The following is a 21,390-nucleotide window of genomic DNA, read 5'->3' on the forward strand; positions in this document are numbered from 1 at the left end:
AGAGGGCACTCAGAGGCAGACAGGCCAGAGTACACAAACAGCATATTGTGAATATTTACTGAGAACTGGCAAAGTCCCTGACTATGGCCAACAGCCGTCTGTGTTGGCTTACGCTCGGCGCTCGTGTGCAGCCAAAAGCACGGCAAACACTTTTAAAACCTCTAAAAAACACCCATTTAGGACGGCAGATAGCGTGTCTTCCTCGGACCATCTGTCTCCATACACGACGAGAGCCTTTAAAAACAAATACGGAATTAAGGGAATATTTGCTCAAGCAATCTGTATCTGTTGCTATGATACCACAGTCAGTCCACCTTAATAAATCTCGCTGAGCAGGCAGCGTGATCGCCTCCACCCCCCTCTTCTTTTTTTCATTACACACCTTCACAGGCACCTTTTTCCTCCGTGCACCCTCAGAAGGGCTTAATGTGAAGAAAAAAAGGATTGTTTGATTGTTTGAAACCCGACGAGTCAAAACAACTAATATGATCTAAAAAAGAACAAAATGATCCTCAATCCAACTGATGAACTCACGGATCTGATGAAGGCTTGTTTACTGCAACACATCAGCATAAGAAATAAAACAGTAAACTGAACCCGGAGGCCAAAGCACTGAGGTTTTTCCAGTGCTTCTGTCCTCCAATTCATAAATCCTTTATCAACTCTTCTGCTGACAAAGACATGCAGTTTTCCATTATTATATTCTCCACTGCAGCTCTGTGGCTTTGCATTTTCTTTAGTCCTTTTTTGCTCCATTGTTTAATCTATAACAGCTGAAATAAAGGTATTATTTTTTGGCAACGTTATCTTTATTAGAGGTTCTCTATACGATATCCAGAGCATTAATATAGCATCAAATAACTGTTTGCTATGTAAAGATATAGAGGAGTAATGTCTACCTGAGCAGAGAATGAAGTCACTCTCCCTCTGTGTGTGCTGTAATCTGAGCTTCTCTGTGCATAGTTGACATCTCTGTGCTGACCGTGCATGCCTTCTAGCGCATGTAAGTGCATGTGAGCGTGCCCCACTGGCTACTGTAGTTCACTGCCGCTGCTCTGCACTGCTGATAACGCCATCCCAACCAACGGCATTGTTGTCGCAGAAGCGTAGCGCCCACCCTCCGGTTCCCCCTCAGGTTAAACAAGGGGCTTTTCGCATTCACACCCCACGGATACAAGCGAGTACGCAGGCGGAGTGTCGCTCCCCGTCTGAAAAGCCCTTTACATCGTTAGTCGCGAGCCATCAGCTCAGCTGTCGCCATGTTGAGAGCCGTGTGGGGGCAATAGCACCTTTAATATTTTCAAGCTAAAGGAGTGGGCTGATGTTGGATACACAATACTTGCACAACAAAATGGTCTTTCAATGACATACAGTATGTAATGGGTTACATGTTATAATATAGGCACTAAGGCTGTCAATCAATCAAAATATATAATAGTGATTAATCGCATGATTGTCCATAGTTAATCAGGATTAATCTCAAACTAATCTCACATTTTTTATCTGTTCAAAAAGCATTTGAACAATTAAGCATAGAAAATATGCATACATACATAACATGGCAAACTGCAGCCCAACAGGCAACAACAGCTGTCAGTGTGTCAGTGTGCTGACTTGACTATGACTTGCTCCAAACTGCATGTGATTATCATAAAGTGAGCATGTCTGTAAAGGGGAGACTCGTGGGTACCCATGGAACCCATTTTCATTCACATATCTTGAGGTCAGAGGTCAAGGGACCTCTTTGAAAATGGCCATGACAGTTTTTCCTCACTGAAATTTAGTGCAAGTTCGGAGTGTTATTTAACCTCCTTCGCAACAAGCTAGTATGACATGATTGATACCAATGGATTCTTTAGGTTTTCTAATTCTATATGATACCAGTATCTTAAGTGGCGTTAAAACTAATTTGCGTTAACTTTGACAGTCCTAATAGGCACATACTGTTTATATAGTAATTGTGTCAATATTTTACATTTAGTTCACATAACTGATAGAAGGTCAGTTTGTCCATACTGTTTATTTCAATCCCGTCGTTCTTGTTGGAGCGTTTTGCCAGAAGCCATTTCTGTGTGAAGGCTTTCTTGCCTGCAGCCAAATGCTTTTTAAGGAAATATTTATCCTGTGCCATAAATGTATCTGTGATGTTGCCAAAGGTATAAATGTAACAAAGGAGCAATCAACTTCTAATCCACTATTATCTCTTTAGTAATCTCCTGCCAAAATGAAAAGCCCAGAAAATATGAAAACGGCAGCCATCTGCGTCCTGCATTATTGTCCCCCCTTTCTGACAAAGAGGTTTAACTGCAGAAATAATAAGTGTCTGGTCATCAGTTATACAAAAGTGAAAGTGACTTTTAGTGCTCCAGCGCCTTACAAAAAGGCAAGATGGCCCACATCTAAAGGTCCATTATGTTCTCAAAGTGTAATCAGTTCCTCCCAACGGGCTCTAAACTCAGCACCACTCGCTGCACTAAGTCCCACCGAGGCCATCAAATCCACGCTAATCCCCCACTCCACCATCACACGGCGGTGGGGGGGGGGAGGGTCAGTCTGAGCCACGACACGTAAACACAGACTGTGCATAAACACACTACCTGGTCACACAGCCCGGCCTCGGGTTGTGATGAGGTGGATCAAAAAAACAGACCTGAGAGGGCTCGGAGCTAACGCCCTTCTGACTTTGACCTCATTCTGACACATGATGTGGGACCATATGTAAATTCAAGGGCTCGTGTAAGTGAGGGAGCTGGTGCATTACTTGTTACAGCACTATCTTCCCACCACAGCTGCTGCCGTGAGGACAATGAGCATCATTTCTATTCAGCGCATGCAACCAGTTTCCCAGCTGTGTGGACTTTAGGAGGAGAAGAACTAAATTCCTCCACCAGCACGCCAAGCCTGTCATACGACTCTTGCACGTTTTCTCTCAGAGCACGCTTTCTGCAGAAGGAGACACACAGAACGATGGAAACCACAGGAAACCCGTGAACTGACTGAGAGGGTGGTTAGAGCGTGTAGCACCATTTCTGTCCCCCCTCCCTGCTCGCCACATTGACAAGCAGCAGCATCACTTCCTGTGAATTACAATACGACAGAATCCAAGCCTGTGACTTCCCTCGCTCTGTCAGTGCATGAAGCATGACAAACTGTGCTGCGAGCGTTCTATCTATTAATGCCTGATTCACAGGAAAGAAAAGGTGCGATGTCTGTTAGAGACATATGGTGATGCTACTGCCCACATAGCTGCACATAAGATACAGTAACACATCCACAACAATCACACAGAACTCTAGAGCTCAAACAATTAGTCGATCTAAAGGCAACTATTTCGATAATTGATCAAAAATTACAGATATTTGATGTTTTCAGCTGGTCAAATGTTATACAGTATATGATAGTCAATGAAATATCTTTAGGTTTTGGACTGCTGGTTGGACAAATAATGCAAGATAGAGCTTCAACGATTAATCGATTGGTTATTATTATTATAATTTTGATAATCAATTTATCGCTTTGACTAATTTTTTAACCCTCTGAGACCCACAATAGACCTCCGAAGAGGTCAAGGGACTCCTTTGAAAATGGCCATGCCAGTTTTTCCTCGACAAAAATTGGCGCGTTACTGAACCTCCTTTCCGCTAGCATGACATGGTTGTCACCAATGGATTCTTAAAGTTTTTCTAGTTTCATATAATATCTGTACCTTCACTCTAGCTCTAAAACTGAATCTATTTATTTAATTACCAGAAAACATGATGTATCGCGATATATATCGTTTTCGAGATATGAAATTACCTATATTTAAAAACTAACGTTTTGGCGCCAACTGTGTCTTCATCAGAGTCAAGTCTTTGACTTGGGACGCAGTTGGCGTTGAAACGTTAGTCTTTAAATAAAGTTTACTGCCTTAAATCCGTGTGTTCCAGTGTGCTTTGGACCTGGTCTCTGAAGTCTCTCCTGTTACAAGATTGCCCCGTTCTGTGAGCACCGGACAGGCCTACTATTCCTTGTGAGGCGGTTGAAGCGTGTTTAACCTCCTCTCTTCATAAAATTACCTATATCATGATAGAAGATTTTGGCCATATCGCCCAGCCCTAATCAAAATAGTTGATTAATCGTTGCAGCTCTAAATTTCATAGACTAAACGATTAATCGAGAAAATGATGACCAGATTAATCGATGATGAAAATAATGGTTAGTTGCAGCGCTATATGTGGCAACCAGCACATGTAATTCATCTCTGGAATGATCCTACATGTGATCTGGTGATGAGCATTAAGTGATGAGAGGAACCTTCATCTAAACTGGACCCATTATTGAAACCAGTCTCAATCTATTACGCAAGATAAATACGAGTGTACGGCTGCAAAATGTTTCTGACCCGGTGACACGAACCGAACAATCAAGTCAGCAGCACATTGACTCAATGGGTTGAATAATAATATCTGAATTTTAAGTTCTTCCCAGAGCTTCCTCTTCACGGCTCTGGTATGAGATGTGTGTGTGTGTGTGTGTGACAGTCTGCAGTCATCGCCGCACTATGTGCAGGACAGCCGAGCCAAACCGGCTGACTAATGTGAAATGTGAACGTGGGCGGTTTCTCTGAGAAACCCGCGGCTGATGCTGCAGATGCAAAGTGAAGCCACATGTCAAACAATTTATACAGAAAACTTTTTCAGGTTGCGACCTTGTCCTTTGGCGATTATGAAAATGAAGGGTCACTGTTGATGGGAGAGGTTTTTTTATGATGGAAAGGGGCCCAACGACTGCGGCTGGCTTATTGACATTCACTATATTGCGGTGCTGCTGAGTAATCACCCTGATTCATCTTGTGTAAGATGCATTACATACAGCGGCCCGTTACGCAACATATGGGATGAAAGAGTCAGATAAACCAGGTAGAGTGATCACCTACCTGAGTTCAAAGTCACCCTTCAACGATGGAACGACAGCTTTAACCAGAAATATGACGGATTATATAATCTATGCTCTCAAAATGCAGGTAAAATTATAAATAACGGGCAAAGCAAGCAAAAGACAGATACTGGATATTTGGGAACATCATTGACTCTCTAATCACGAGCACAAGCATGATTCATCAGAATCATTGTGCAGTCAAAATAATTATACACATTTTAGCTAAGATGTCTTAAATTTGGTAATAAAAGTTATGCTGACATCAGATACAGTTAAACCTTTCTTATTTTTAACTGTCGTCACACCACAATATGCTCAGATATGCTACTCTGTCTACTGGAGCTGCAACGATTAATCGTTTAGTTGTCAACTATTAAATTAATCTGCAACTATTTTGATAATCGATTCATCGGTTTGAGTCATTTTTTAAGAAAAAGTTTAAATTCTCTGATTCAAGGTTCTTAAATGTGAATGTTTTCTGGTTTCTTTACTCCTCTATGACAGTAAACTGAATATCTTGTTTCAGTTGTGGACAAAACAAGACATTTGAGGACGTCATCTTGGGCTTTGGGGAACACTGATCAACATTTTTCACCATTTTCTAACATTTTGTTGACCAAACTACTAATCAATTAATCGCGAAAAGTTTTGTAAACTGTAATGTCAGCTGGATAAACAACGTGAAAAAATCTAACTAACAGGAGCTACTTCCTACAATATGTGCTTCATTATTCTCATCATCATCATCTGGAATACACGATACTGGCCGATATACTGGCTTCTCTCCTCGAGGATCAGTTTTCTATGTTTGCTGGAAAGAATATTTATAAGGGCTGTAGTGGAAGAAGTATTCCCATCCTTTAAATAAGTAAAAGTAGTGATACAACAATGTAAAAATACTCCATTATAGCCTGGCTGATGCTTGATTTTTTTAGGCCAATACCAAAGTAAAAAAAATGATACGTGTATGTAATGATACATGTCGACTGATATTGTTGTTTTTTGTCGATAAACAACCCTTAATATTTTATTAAAGATTTATTTTACAGTTGATCTACAAGCCTGGCTTATTTATTATATAATAATTCAGATTTTAAATATAAATCTAGATCCATTACAAGTAAAAGTCCTGCATTCAAAATGTTAATAAGTTAGAGTATCATCTGCAACATTTACAGTGAAACATACCGAAAGAGAAAGTACTCATGCTGCAGACAGAACGGCCCCGTCAGTGTAACATTATTAGATATAAATAGAATATGGTTACTGGTAATAGAGGGTCAGGGCAAACTATTTTTAACTACTTTACATCCTGTCGGGTAGTTTAATCTAAAATGTGCTTGCTAACAGTATCACAATATATCTAATTGTAACCGCTGTATCATGATACATATTGTATCGCCAGATTCTTGCCAATACAGAGCCCTACGTCTTAAGAACATTGTTCAGCCCAGTCTCATGGCAAAGCGTGGAATAGACCTGCCTGTCCACCAGCAGAAAGCGTGTCAGTGTCACGTTTTGTGTCGCCAAGACATGAATATTACACGCCTGCATGAAGGGGCAGTGTTTTGTAGTGAAGGTTGTCACGTGACGTTTGTCATGTGTAATGTAGTGACAGAAGTCTAACTACCAAGCTAGTTAGGTAGACTTTCAACCAGGAGACCCGTGTTCGAGACCGGCTTTTTGTTTTGCAAGTTACGTTGCTGAAGTTTGTCACCTGTTTTGTAGTGACGGTTGTTTTCCATACTGACTGTTTCCGTACATGTTTTACTTAGTTTACGTGCTTATTTTAAGCCCAACCATAACATTTTCCCTTAACCTAACTAAGTGGTTTTGTTGCCTAATCCTAAATGAGTGTGTAATGCAATATTCACGTCTCTGCGAGGCAAAACGTGACACTGACACGCTATCCTCTGGTGGACAGGCAGGTCTATTACGCAATTTGGCGTGATATTGGGTTGAAATTCTTATGGATTTATTTCACTATTTTCTAATTTGTAGATTAACCAATAATGAAGATAATCCCTAGTAAAGTATCTTGTAACTCTTTCAAGAAATTGTAGTGTAGAAAAAAAGCACAAGTTGCAAAAAACTGTTACCACTCAAGTACAGTACGAATACCTCAAAACTGTACTTGAGTTACTTTCCATCACTTCATAGGAGTGATGTCATCATTTCAGTTGTGGTTTTCATCTCTGGTCCTACTGCCAGACTAGCCAACACTGGTTTTCGGTCTTCCCAGGTAGTAAACAGCATTGATCTGGTGCTGCAGAGTTAAATCAACTCCAATATTACGACTTGAATGAAATCTCACAGCTCTCACAGTCCCGACGACTGAAGCTGGAAACCATTATACCCAACAGCACACTGGGCCTGAGGCTACTTTCCAGGAATGTGCACTTCAGACTGTTGATCAAACAGAGAGAGATGGTCACTTTACAGCGTGATCAGAGCTAATGCCGCTCATCAACAACTAAAAAGGACTCTATCGCTTCAGGGAGCTGTTTGGCAGAAATGTATCTGAAGCCACAGATGAGCCGATGGAGAGAAAGCTGAATTATTTTAATAAGGGTGATTATCGCTTGCTGTGCTTTGATACAGGCCAGTCTGGTACACTTCAACTCCCTGAGTGCAGCTATGGCTTTGTAGGCATTCACTGTGGTGAGAGGGACATGAATACAAATGGAAATCATAAAAACAGACTACGCATTATCTTATTTGACTCTCCATCATTATGGTCAATGACAAAGTATCTCCACCCACAGTGAATGTAGCTGGAGGACAGTGGTGGTGGTGGGAAGTGGGAGGTGGTGTCTTCTTCAGAGGGAGCAACCAAGGACTTCCATCATCCTCGTTGCCTAGCTGCCATTTTCACTGCATCAAGGACCCAACTAGTCTCTGCACAAGCTGTGTTTCAGAAAATGATCAATGCGTGGAGGCAGTCACTCTAATGCACCACAGACTTTGACAGAGCCAGTGTCGGTTTAATATCTAATGATAGCAAAAATAATAATAAAGATGTGGCTTTAGGGTGGCAATAAGAGACATTAATGTGTCTGCAGGGGGAAAAGAGGGATTCTGGAAAAAAAAAACGTGACAAAGCATAATTTTTGGACCACTTTTTGGCCATGACATTTAAATAAATAAAATATGTGCCTTCTTCAAGTGATTCAAGTTAAGAAAACCCTGCAGCGTCATCAACCCCCAACACAGGTTTTTCCAACACATTCTCATCCAACTCGCCACATACTGACGCTTTGTCAGACCCCTTGGCGTCACTTTACGGTCGTAGTAAACACTAGGAATACTGGGAAATCAATACAGCATAGTATCTCGATATTTTGCATGGCAATATTGTATCGATACATGGACGTCAAGTATCTATCTTTTACTATATAAACTCTTAACCTCTTAACAATCCGGCTGCTATTCTGTCTTTCAGAGCTTGTAGTTAGAAGATACTGGTATCATATAGAAAACCTAAGGAATCGATTGGTACTAACCATGTAATGTTAGCTTGTCGGGGAGACACAAAATATCTCTCCAAAGTTACACAAAATTTGGGTTAGAAAAAACTGGCATGACAATTTTCAAAGGGGTCCCTTGACCTCTGACCTCAAAATCTGTGAATGAAAACTCTGAGATGAACAGAGTGAAAACTGTAATTTATTAGATAAAAAAAAAGTTTATTAGATAAAAAAAAGGTGTTGACAAACTGCATAATTTGCAGTTGAAAAAAGGCAATATATCGCATAAGGAAGCTAATTTTGAAACATTTTCTTAACGATTATTAACTGAGAAATAAACAGACAACTGAGACACCAGTTCACCCGTACGGGAGCGTATATACGATAGCGTTAATCGATTAACATGCTTAATGTCGGTTAACGGTTAAACGGTTCATTATTAACATCCCTAATATCGCAATATATCTTATCGCAATACTCAGCATATCGCAAAATTACAATAAGATCATATCGTGACTTAAGTATCGCGATAATATCGTATCGTGGGGCCTCTGGTGATTCCCGCCTCTAGCAAATACGTGCTTAATGTTGTGAATTCAAACAAAACACTTAAGTTTAGGCAACAAAAACACTTAGTTTAGGAAAAAACAACATGGTTGGGCTTAAAAACTACTACGTTTGTAAAGTAAAAATGAAACCGAACGTTGTGAACACAGGACATGAACAAACAGCTAATTGTAAAGTGAAAGTGAAACTTAATGCACGGGAAACAAACGGCGGTCTCCTGGATGAAAGCTCTGTGTTTGTTGGACCCATCCACCTTCCCTCCCGCCCGTCTTTTGGCTCTTTAAACTACATAACCACACTCCCGGAGCACTTTCTCCGATCAATTTATTGTGCTGCAGATGGGTTTATATTGATGAAAGCCCGATGTGTCTCCTACAAGCACTAAAGTACCTTGAGCGTAAGTATTTGACGCCCTGGGAATGAGAACAGGCTGGTTTTTCACATGTATGCCCTCTGGCAGGAGGTACAGAAGCGTTTATCCTCAGGCCATCAGTCTGATCAACAATCTAATCCACTGCCCCTGGCTGCCCTAACCCTTATGTAAACAACTTTTGGTTCACCCCCACCGCTCTCATAGCGTCGTTGTCAGCCACAGCAGGCAGCTGTTTTCAGAGAACAAGCTCTTAAAACTAGAGCTGTTTCGACCAAAGAAATTCGTAGTCGACTAACACTCATACGATTTTGTCGGCTAATCGATTAGTTGATTTAACCAACAGATTTGTGAAACTGAGTTTCTCCACAAAGAATCGCACAAAAGCACCACTTTAAATCTTGTGTTTACCTGAGATGTGCTCATAAGTTTCTTGGAAATAAGTCATTCAGCATGAAAAACGCATAGAAAACGACTAATCGACTAAAGAAATGTTAATCAACTTAGATCAAAATGACCGATTAGTCCACCAATCGACAAAGAGGGGGCAGCCTTACTTAAAACCCACTTTACACCACCTGCTACGCACCAAACGGCAGACAAAGTTCAGGACTAGCAGGTGAACACGGTGGAGCATTTCGCAGCTAAAGAGCCAGACCACAAACAGAGCTAAATGAGAGATAATATTAGACTTACATCCAACTTATGAACAGAAACACGACTCCAAATGATAATGTGGCTCTGTAACTGCTGAGTGAGTAAATAAGACACAGTTACAGCAAACATATCTTTGGCATTATCATATATGAGACCATTAAATTATCAGTAGGGCTGCACCGATCCAATATACTGTGCCAGTATCCACAGTGATACAGGCCTATTTAAGCAGATGGAGTATTGGCCTTGATGTGACTCATCCACATTAAATACAGTTTCTTGATCAATGTTTCCACTGTCTGGTACATTTTTAAGTTGTGATGGCCGCTGGTTACCTTACATAAAAAATGACACTAACGAGCAACCCGTTTAGTGAAGTTTGCAGATTTGAAAACTGTGAAAAACCAGTATCAGAGCAGTGCTCAGTATCGGCAGTTATCTGAAAGAGAATTGGTGCATCCTTATTAATCGGCTCTAGTATGTTGTTAAAAAAACATCTCAACATCCCCACTGGGAGTAGCAGCAGGTCCCCTTCTGCTGCACAGTTACTACACTAGCCAACTGGGATCTCAGAAGGTGCTTGTGGTCAGGTTACTTAATTTGTTCCCACAGAGTCTCAGCAGCTTAAGGCTCTGAAATTAGCCACAAGGCAAAGTGGAGGTGAGGTGGGAGGACTGGGTTCAGTTGCGAAGATCTTATTAGCTCACGACAACTACCACAAGAAAACACGGTGAAGAAGTGTGACCAAAGCTTTACAAACACCGCCGCAGGCTTCCTACTCCCCTAACTCCTTTCAATATCTAATCAGTCATAACGCTCACACACAGAGGGCCCAGCCTCCAGCTGCTGTCTAAATCAAATCTCTGTGCAGCACCGGTGGAAAATGTACTTAGCAATAGCACAATGCAAACATACTCTGTTACAAGTAAAAGTCATGCATTCAATGGAAGTAAATACTAGTACTGTCCTCGACCAAAGAAATTCTTAGTCGACTGACACTGATTTTGTCGACTAATCGATTAGTTGATTTAATCAACAGATCTGTAAAACTGAGTTTCTCCACAAAGAATCACAGAAAAGCACCACTTTAAATGTTGTGTTTACCAGAGATGTGCTCATAACTTTCTTGGAAATAAGTCATTCAGCATGAAAAATGTGCTTAAAGTATCAATGAAATATAGAATGTGTCAATAAAATCAGTAAAATGTACTTAAAGTACACAGTATGCAGCAGTTATTGTATTTAATAATTTCTTATCTATAATAATGTAGAGCTGCAACTAACAATTATTTCCATAGTTGATTAATCTGTTAATTATTTCCTCAATTAATCTTTTAGTTGTTTCAGTCGATCAAAAGTTTATCAAGCAAAAATGCCAGACATTTGCTTGTTCAAGCTTTTCAAATGTGAAAACTTTGTGTTTTTCTTTGTCATTTATGATAGTAAATTAAATATCTTTAGGTTTTGGACTGTTGGTTGGATAAATAAACCAATATGAAGATGCCACTTTGTGCTGTTTTTAACTAATTTTAATTATTTCATTACGGCAGCAACCAACGATTATTTTCATTGTTGATTATTTTCTTGATTAATCGATTGGTTGTTTGGTCTATAAAATGTCGATCAGTGTGTCTTAAAGCCCAAGACAATGTCCTCAAATGTCTTGTTTTGTCCACAACACATATTTTCAGTTTACTGTCATAGAAGACCAAAGACACCAGAAAATATTCACATTTAAGAAGCTGGAATCAAAGAATTATTTTTTTTCTTAAAAAATGATTCAAACCAATTAATCGATTATCAAAATAGTTGGCGATTAATTTAATAGTTGACAACTCATCGATTAATTGTTGCAGCTCTATGATAATGCATCATATTTCATAAACTAACCACAGGTTTAGCGTGTCAAATATTAATCTGCAAAGAAGCTGTCAGATAAATGTAGTGAAGTGCGACATTTTCCTCAGTGAAATGTAGTGAAGTATAAAGCCGATATAAAATGGAAATACTTAAGTAAAGTAAGAGTATGAGTAAATGTGACTCCACTGCTGGTGTGTGAAGAGGGATGAATGCTGCAGAGGGATGATCCCTCTTGGACGCTGATGGGGAAACCTGATGAGGAAGCTACAGTTGAAAGGTGGAGCAGCAGGAGGAGGAGGAGGAGGAGGATAATCTATGTCTCTTCCTCTGACCAACACCCTTTCCTTGTCCATTTTTAATCCTCAAGCAAAGCTGCAGGGCTTCTCTGCCCCAGGTGGCGGCCTGTTGTGAACCCCGCTGACTGACAACGAGGCACTCCCTGATCAAGACACACAGGAACGTGTAACTTTATCTTAAAGTCCATCAGGACGAGTACACGCTGTAGGATATGTAGCGACAAACTGACCACGGAGATGTGCGCTGCCGAGGGTTGTGGGCGAGGGATGTGTGTGTGTTCCTCCAACCTGGCCATTGTGTGTGTGGACAGTAAATCACGATGATTCACTGGTGTTATTCACAGGCGCTTCACACATAGATGAAAGCCTTGGGGAAATCAGAACAGCCTCCAGGTAGGAACGTCTCTGACTGTTTAGTACAACAGATGAAGTGTCGCTTTATGAATCATCCAATCTGTATGAGAATTTTCATGATGCAGCTCCTCAGGAAAAATAGGTCTACGGTCAGGCTGAGCAGCACAAAATGAGAGGATGCTGAAGACATATTATTAAGTTTGCACAAGTTGAGGATGCAAATAGCAAACCACAATATGTCTGCTTTATCATCTGCTACAAACACAGTGACTGGAGGACATATTTTGCTCAGCTTTGACACCAGCTTCTGAGTCCAAATTTTTAACAAAACAACATATTTCCCCAGGGAGACACCTTCCTCGAATCTCCAACAATACAAACATCACCTCGTTAAATTCCTCTCAGTCAAGGGAGGAGGGACATGTCTTTAGGGGACAAAGACCAGCAGGAAAAATGAGAGATATACTGTGATATGGCACAAGATTGACTGCCTTGAGCAGTTTGGGGTCTTCCATTCATTCAGGGAGGCTCTTTTGTCTGCAGCATAACTTATTCAAAGAGGAAAAGACATGAAGTCAAGCGGCACTAACAGCGGACCAAAATAAACTCTGGTATTTGTCTGGTTCAAGGACAAGAACTCCAACCAAAGTGGTCCCTAAACGAATGAAACCCACCAGTGTGTACTGTACAAACAAGTCTGTAAACCCAGACATAATGTTTCTCTGCTAAAAATCTGTCTTTCTGTTTGAAGAAGAAAGAATAAGAGAGTAAAATAATAAAAAACAGTGACTGTTTATTTTGAAAGGAAGTCCTTGGTATAGGATGGCAGTCTGGAAAACATCCAAAGCACCTCTTATTAAGACATGGATAACACCATAACGCATTTCGATTCAACAAGTCTTCATCAGGGTGTGTGTGTGTGAGTCGTTGGTGTTATCCATGTCTTCATAAAGGATTTTTAATTCACAATCAGAGTGCCTGGCATGTTTTCCAGACTGCCATCCAGCCCAGTCGCACAGCAGTTTGTGAAATAGTCACGGAATTTAATGTATTGATTTGTGTATATAGTAATGGTCAGCACAAAATCAATTTGTATGCAACCCACGTAATTGTGAACTGGGAAGTATAAAGAGCGGCGAAAAACACCAGACTTTCGCCCAAGCCCCCAGGAAGAGCGCCGGGCTGTGAAGCAAATTTTTGTAGTGGCCAAACGGCGGTACTACAACCTCCTCGTCGGTCACGTGATGCCATTGGGCCTGTATTTTAACCCAAACCATTATCTTTTCCTAAACCTAACTAAGTAGTTTTGTTGCCTATGCCCAACCAAGTCGATCTTTTCCTAAACCTTACTAAATAGTGTTTTGTCACGTTACTTCCATACTTAAAGCTGAAGTAGGCGAGATTGGAGAAAATATGATTAAAAAAAGTTATTTTTATGAAAGGGTCGCTATATCGTGACAGTAGTACATGAAACAGGTAACCTGAAAAAAATCATGTGCCTCTCTGTCCTCCGGTGTTCTTAACGGCATCTGCAAGATTTCACAGACCGGAGGAAGTGTACGGTTTAGCTGTAAAATGAGAAAGTTTGTGATACGCCATAGTTAAATCTGATGAAGGAACGTCAAGTTCCGGTCACATGACCGGAGCACAGCCAATAGGAACGCTCTCTCAATGAAATGACCTGTGATTGGTCAAAGACTCCCGTCACGGGCTAGATTTTCTAAAGCCTGAAAACAGAGCCATGAGGATGTGCAGAAGTCTAGTTTTCTCTCAGAACACTTGAATTACAATATGCTGAAAAGTTATTATAGAATTTTTACCCAATGATGCCAAAAAGATACTGCCTACCACCACTGTGAACGCACTTATGCACTCAAAATAGTAAGTGCAAGTACAGAAGTACGCGGGTTGGAACACACTGACAGAGTTTCCTGACCCAGATTGTTGCAACACACAATTATTTCTTCAAAGAATCAGAGATAATGGAGCACAAAGACCATAAAGTCACCACAGATGGTCCCTTAATTATGGAAGCTGGTTTCATCATGTGTGTATGTTAATAGGCCCTGCTGTCTTTGTTGTCATAGTTGTGTCATGTTGTGTACAAAAACGACCCCAAAATAAATGTCTGCCTGTCTGTGTAGCTACACGATGATGTACCGTAGAAGAAAAATAAAAACACGCTGCAGTAGTTTTATTGCCTAAACCTAACCAAGTCGATCTATTCCTAAACCTAACTAACTAGTTTTATTTTTAAAAGACTGGGGCGGAAATTGACACGTGCATCAGGTGTTGATGGACATTCGTAAGAGAAAAAGCACGAAAATGAAAGCCGTGCTGAGCGTCAAGAAAAAAAGGGAAATTCGTGTCTATGAACACAAATCAAATAGATTCAATTTTGTGACTATTTCACGAACTGCCGTGAGACTGTGTTGCACGCCATCCTATACCAAGGACTTATTATTCCACTACTTGCCCCATCCTTGAAGAGCTCAACACAGAGTTTCCTGACCCAGATTGTTGCAACATTCCCAATTATTTCTTCAAAGAATCAGAGAGATAATTGAGCACAAAGACCATAAAGTCACCACAGATGGTCCCTTAATTATGGAAGCTGGTTTCATCACTTCTGTGTGTGTAAATAGGCCCTGCTGTCTTTGTTGTCATAGCTGTGTCATGTTGTACAAAAACGACCCCAAAATAAATGGCTGCCTGTCTGTGTAGCTACACGATGATGTACCGTAGAAGAAGAATAAAAAACAAGCCGCAATAGTTTTATTGCCTAAACCTAACCAAGTCAATCTTTTCAAAAACCTAACTAAGTAGTTTTATTGCCTAAACCTAACCAAGTCAAATATTTTCCTAAACCTAACTAAGTACTTTTAATACCTAAACCCAACCAAGTCAATCTTTTCCTAAACCTAACTAAGTAGTGATTAAATTTCATGACTATTTCACGAACTGCCGTGAGACTGTGTTGCACGCCATCCTATACCAAGGACTTCCTTTCAGAGTAAGCTGGATAGCCAAGTATAACCAAGAATAAAAACATGCTACAGTAGTTTTATTGCCTATCCTAACCAAGTCAATCTTTTCCAAAACCTAACTAAGTAGTTTTGTTGCCTAAACCTAACCAAGTCAATCTTTTCCTAAACGTAATTAACTAGTTTTATTGCCTAAACCTAACCAAGTCAATCATTCCTAAACCTAACTAAGTAGTTGTATTGCCTAAATCTAACCAAGTCAATCTTTTCCAAAACCTAACTAACGTGTTTTGTCACTTAACTTCCATACTTAAGTGACCCCATTTCCAGTGTTATTTTAACCCAAACCATGATCTTTACCTAAACCTAAACTACGTAGTTTTATTGTCTAAACCTAACCAAGTCAATCTTTTCCTAAACCTAACTAACTAGTTGTATTGCCTAAACCTAACCAAGTCAATCTTTTCCTAAACCTAACTTAGTAGTTGTATTGCCTAAACCTAACCAAGTCAATCTTTTCCAAAACCTAACTAACGTGTTTTGTCACTTAACTTCCATACTTAAGTGACCCCATTTCCGGTGTTATTTTAACCCAAACCATGATCTTTACCTAAACCTAAACTACGTAGTTTTATTGTCTAAACCTAACCAAGTCAATCTTTTCCTAAACCTAACTAACTAGTTGTATTGCCTAAACCTAACCAAGTCAATCTTTTCCTAAACCTAACTAACTAGTTGTATTGCCTAAACCTAACCAAGTCAATCTTTTCCAAAACCTAACTAACGTGTTTTGTCACTTAACTTCCATACTTAAGTGACCCCATTTCCGGTGTTATTTTAACCCAAACCATGATCTTTACCTAAACCTAAACTACGTAGTTTTATTGTCTAAACCTAACCAAGTCAATCTTTTCCTAAACCTAACTAAGTAGTTGTATTGCCTAAACCTAACCAAGTCAATCTTTTCCAAAACCTAACTAACGTGTTTTGTCACTTAACTTCCATACTTAAGTGACCCCATTTCCGGTGTTATTTTAACCCAAACCATGATCTTTACCTAAACCTAAACTACGTAGTTTTATTGTCTAAACCTAACCAAGTCAATCTTTTCCTAAACCTAACTAACAAGTTGTATTGCCTAAACCTAACCAAGTCAATCTTTTCCTAAACCTAACTTAGTAGTTGTATTGCCTAAACCTAACCAAGTCAATCTTTTCCAAAACCTAACTAACGTGTTTTGTCACTTAACTTCCATACTTAAGTGACCCCATTTCCGGTGTTATTTTAACCCAAACCATGATCTTTACCTAAACCTAAACTACATAGTTTTATTGTCTAAACCTAACCAAGTCAATCTTTTCCTAAACCTAACTAACTAGTTGTATTGCCTAAACCTAACCAAGTCAATCTTTTCCTAAACCTAACTTAGTAGTTGTATTGCCTAAACCTAACCAAGTCAATCTTTTCCAAAACCTAACTAACGTGTTTTGTCACTTAACTTCCATACTTAAGTGACCCCATTTCCGGTGTTATTTTAACCCAAACCATGATCTTTACCTAAACTACGTAGTTTTATTGCCTATAAGCCTAACCAAGTCAATCTATTCCTAAACCTAACTAACTAGTTGTATTGCCTAAACCTAACCAAGTCAATCTTTTCCTAAACCTAACTTAGTAGTTGTATTGCCTAAACCTAACCAAGTCAATCTTTTCCAAAACCTAACTAACGTGTTTTGTCACTTAACTTCCATACTTAAGTGACCCCATTTCCGGTGTATTTAAACCCAAACAATGATCTTTACCTAAACCTAAACTACGTAGTTTTATTGCCTATAAGCCTAACCAAGTCAATCTATTCCTAAACCTAACTAACTAGTTTTATTGCCTAAGCCTAACCTGTAAATAAGCCCTGCTGTCTTTGTCATAGTTGTGTACAAAAACGACCCCCCAAAATAAATGGCTGCCTGTCTGTGTAGCTACACGATGATGTAGAAGAAGAATAAAAACACAACTGTGACATAACGCCTGTCTGACTTCAACACAACATTATTTACACCCCCTGAACAATGAACTGAGGATGTAATTCACGGCTTTCTGTCGGTCAGTTCTCAGTTAATTCAACAGCTGTCAGTCTGCTGCTCATTTCCGTTAAATCCCTACATTGTTTTGTTTAGTCTGCTGCCTAATTATCAACAATAACTAAACACACAAAGTTTCTAGTCGCCCGCAGGGCTGCGTTTATCTCTGTTACTCACGTCCCGAGGACTTCCTTGAAGTCAAAGATGTTCTTGATATCATCGACATGCTTCTTCCAAGATGATCCGTCGCTGGACTCGCCGTTTTCTTTCGCCATTTCGCACCAAGGAGAGGAAGAAGATGATGAAGAAAGGAGCTGGAGGACTACTGACTCACCCAGCAGGAAAACAAAAGAAAAAGAAAAGTAGTTGTGTGTTTCTCTTCCTTGTCAGACTGTGTCTTCCTCTCAGCCCTCAGCAGGAGAGGAGAGAAGAGAGGAGGTCTGTCCTACCTCCAGAGAGAGAGGGGTTATCTGACTAATCTGCTTGACGTAGCGGATCCTCAGTCTGAGCTTCTCCGCTGTTCAGATCACTGTGACGGGGGAAACACAGCCTCTCCTCTTCCTCCTCCTCCTCCTCTTCCTCCTCCTCCTTCCTTAAAGCTAGGAGATCCAGTCAGTGTCTTATCGGTGCTGTAGTGAGCTGAGGTCGGGCTGTTTGCAGGATGACACTCCGAGCTGCTGCTGCTGCTGTGTGAGCCATCGAGTCGCACTGAACCGCCCTGTGGTTGTTATAGTGATAGGAGGAGGAGGAGGAAGAGGAGGAGGAGGAGGCTGCTGCTCCAGCCTGTCTCTATCTGACAGCCTCACACAGTCAACCAGACAAGTGTTCGCATTGCACCAAATATCACCGGCCCAGTGCAAACTCTGATGCACTGATCAGTCAAGGTTTTTTTTGCAAAAAATAAATCACATTTTAAACCTCGTGTTTGTGTCTTGCACAAATAGATGCTTCCATTTTAATATGAGCTGGTAATGTAAAGGCAGGGGTGCAGCTAGGAGTGATGGGGGCCATGCATGCACAGCAGGTGACTTGGCCCCCTTTAAACTTTCCTCCATAGAATTGTAGATGTCAAGCTGCTTCAAAAAGCAGAATAAAATGTGCATAATTACAGTGGATCAAAAAGCTTGGGGACAGAATCATTCCTATACAAACGCTGTTTAAAGGGACTGTTTGTAAGAATCAGAAATGCTTGTTAACAGCGACACCTGTGGCCGTTAAATCAACGAAAGTCAGCGTTGGGCTCGTGCTTGTGCTCGCTCTAAATAGACATGAACGAGCATCGCTCAAAACAGTGAGGTGACACACGTCAGATAAAACCACAATATCACTCTATATTTCACCTGCTTGGCAGTAGTGTTAGCTGACCAGACGGAGGTCTCTCCGTGAATCAATACTGATCCTAGTGTTGGCTTTTCCTGCCTCAGCCTACCGACCGCGGCCGAGGAGGGAGACACAAGCACCCGGTCGGAGACGATAACGTTTCTCGCTGCGGAGCCCCGTCACTTCATAAGACACGGAAAACCTCTGTTGGTCTGGAGGAGCTGCAGCATTTATTTCTGCACAAACGTCCACTGTACATTCACTAGATATTCTCAGAGCTAAACTAACTCTTCTGCAGTGTGTAGTGAGCGCACATGCACGTAAGAGTGAAGCGAGCTGAGCGAGAACGAGCGCGCTGTGTGAATAAAGGCAGGCAGGCAGCCAGAGGAGCAGAGTACAGCAGAGACTCCGGCCCTGGAGACCAAAGCTACGGTCTCCCCCGCGTCCTCCGACCGCGGCCAACACTGTTTAACAGACGGGCTTCACTAGATATAACTTTGCGGTTTTGGTGCTTCCGTGTAGTTTGTGTTGGAGTCTGAGTCTGAACAGCGTAGCCACACGTGAGCGTGCATGGGACACCGACCCGGATTGATTTGTACGTGGAAGAAGTTACAAACAGTCCCTTTAAATAATTTGCTTAGTAATCAAGTAGTCCGCAAGTGTTCATTTTGGGTCTTTTCATACATGAAAACAACAAACTACATTAGACTAACGTCAGTTGAATTTGTGTTTTGTTTTTTACTTTACTCTCTGGATACTTTGGCCTTGCGAACTGTCTGCTTTCCGCATGGATGCCTGAGGCTGATGCTGCGTGCACATTGATGTCATAACGGGAAAAGGAAAGTCATCTCTGAATGAAAAACGAATGCGCACGGGGAAAAAGTGGAGACACATGCAGACCGGCGCCCATCTCCCTCTATGCCGCTACCTTGTGAGGGAACGAGGAGCCCCGGCAAAGGGGCACCATTCATCTGCGTGCACACTCGTCACCCTTGGTGAGGGAAAAGACCAGTAAATAGCAAAGCGGTCCGTTTCATTACTTTATATTCATGTAATAAATACACAAACGTCAATTAGATGGTAATCTGCATTAGAAATGATGCACAACAACAAAAATTAATTTATAATAATCATCCGCTTAAAGTGATCAATTTGACCCGGACGGACGTGATCACTATAAGCGGTTTCCACTGTATATTTTTTTTCTCTTTTTTTCAATTTATTTATTCATGACTATTATCCTGTTTCGTTGTTTATTATTTTATTTTATATTTTACCTCATTTTTATTTTATTCTATTTTGTCATATGCTCTGTAATTATATAATTTCTTAAAATGCAAATTAAAAAATGTGCATACATGTACAACTGTGCGTTCCAAAACCCAAACTACCCTGTTTAGTATGCCAGAAAAAGATATTGGCTGCGTTCCAAATCACATATTTTTTCTTTCTACTTTTAGTACATACTGTAGCTGCCCTTATAAAGGACGTACTGTTGCATGCAGTATACATATAATTGAGACATAGTACTTCGTCATAATATTACACCTTGGACTTTGACCCTCTTGCTCATTCAGTATATCCGCTATGCAGAGGATTGTGGGTCAGACTAGCCAGAAAAACATGCTGACTTTCTTACTGCGACCGGATGTAGTAGGACATCCTGGTATTTTTGGCATACTGCATTTGACGTACTATGTATTGGGACATACTAAATCTTTTTCTGGCATACTAAATAATATGGTAGTATGGGTTACTGAAACGCACAGCAGGTCTCAGGCCCAGACCGGCCACAGGGAGCACCGGGAGAATCCCCTGATCATCGGCAGGTTTTGACAAGAAAGAAGAATGTGTGGAATAAAAAGATGATACCTCTGGCTCTGCTGCAAAGGTTATAGGAGTGCAAAGCTAAATCAGTGACTATGTAACATTAATTAATTTAACAATATATATAATGATGTACACTTTGTATTCAAGCTGTAAATGGACGGCTTACTAAATTTACTTGGTGTCATTATGGCTGGGTTATCTGGTCAAAATCTTCTGTGACAGAGTGACATTATGATCTCTAGTTGATCATAAAACAAACAACTAACAATATAAATAATTACTTGAAAGACAATGTTTTCATATTACTTTAAGTCAAACTTAACAGGCTCTTAGAAAAGCACAAAATTAGGAGAAAAGAAACATGATGCATAAACGTGAAAATAGATTTATTTGAAAATATTTCCATTTGAAATCTATCCGTTTATTTACATTAGCCCTTTCATGTCTTTATTTTTCACTTCAAGTCTTAGTTTGAACCATGACTAAATAATGATAATGATCAAGTACTTCTTTGCCTAAATTTTGACCATAATATGTCCAAATATATCTATCTCAATATCTCAACAGTCAAAACGGTGACAACTCTTTTTTCAGAAATCCAGTTTAAGTACTCCTGTTCTTACATAAATATTTCAAGGACATTTTCCAACAACTTATACTGATGTTTTCTGTTCACAGTACAAAAAT

At 40.3% G+C, this 21,390-nt stretch overlaps 1 protein-coding gene and 1 long non-coding RNA gene across 5 annotated transcripts in view; both read right to left on the reverse strand.

The window, feature by feature from the left end:
- Window positions 1-18,260, reverse strand: part of camk1db (calcium/calmodulin-dependent protein kinase 1Db) — a 32,627-nt gene extending 14,367 nt beyond the window's left edge. Inside the window, exon 1 of one of the 4 annotated variants that reach the window (XM_037767821.1) lies at window positions 17,731-18,260. In XM_037767821.1, the coding sequence (XP_037623749.1) occupies window positions 17,731-17,828 (98 nt within the window). In that variant the 5' untranslated portion in view covers window positions 17,829-18,260. Of the gene's footprint in view, window positions 1-59; window positions 330-17,730 lie in introns of those variants that run through there. The other 3 variants (XM_037767822.1, XM_037767820.1, XM_037767823.1) reach the window with 3 other exon arrangements.
- Window positions 9,356-14,243, reverse strand: LOC119487158. The gene is made up of 3 exons (XR_005206655.1): window positions 14,086-14,243; window positions 12,178-12,180; window positions 9,356-9,367 (listed from the first exon to the last, which is right to left on the reverse strand). It is a non-coding gene; the product is annotated as an uncharacterized LOC119487158 (long non-coding RNA).
- Window positions 18,261-21,390: the final 3,130 nt, after the last annotated feature.

This window comes from Sebastes umbrosus, chromosome 4 (genome assembly GCF_015220745.1).
Source record: "Sebastes umbrosus isolate fSebUmb1 chromosome 4, fSebUmb1.pri, whole genome shotgun sequence".
NCBI lineage: Eukaryota > Metazoa > Chordata > Actinopteri > Perciformes > Sebastidae > Sebastes > Sebastes umbrosus.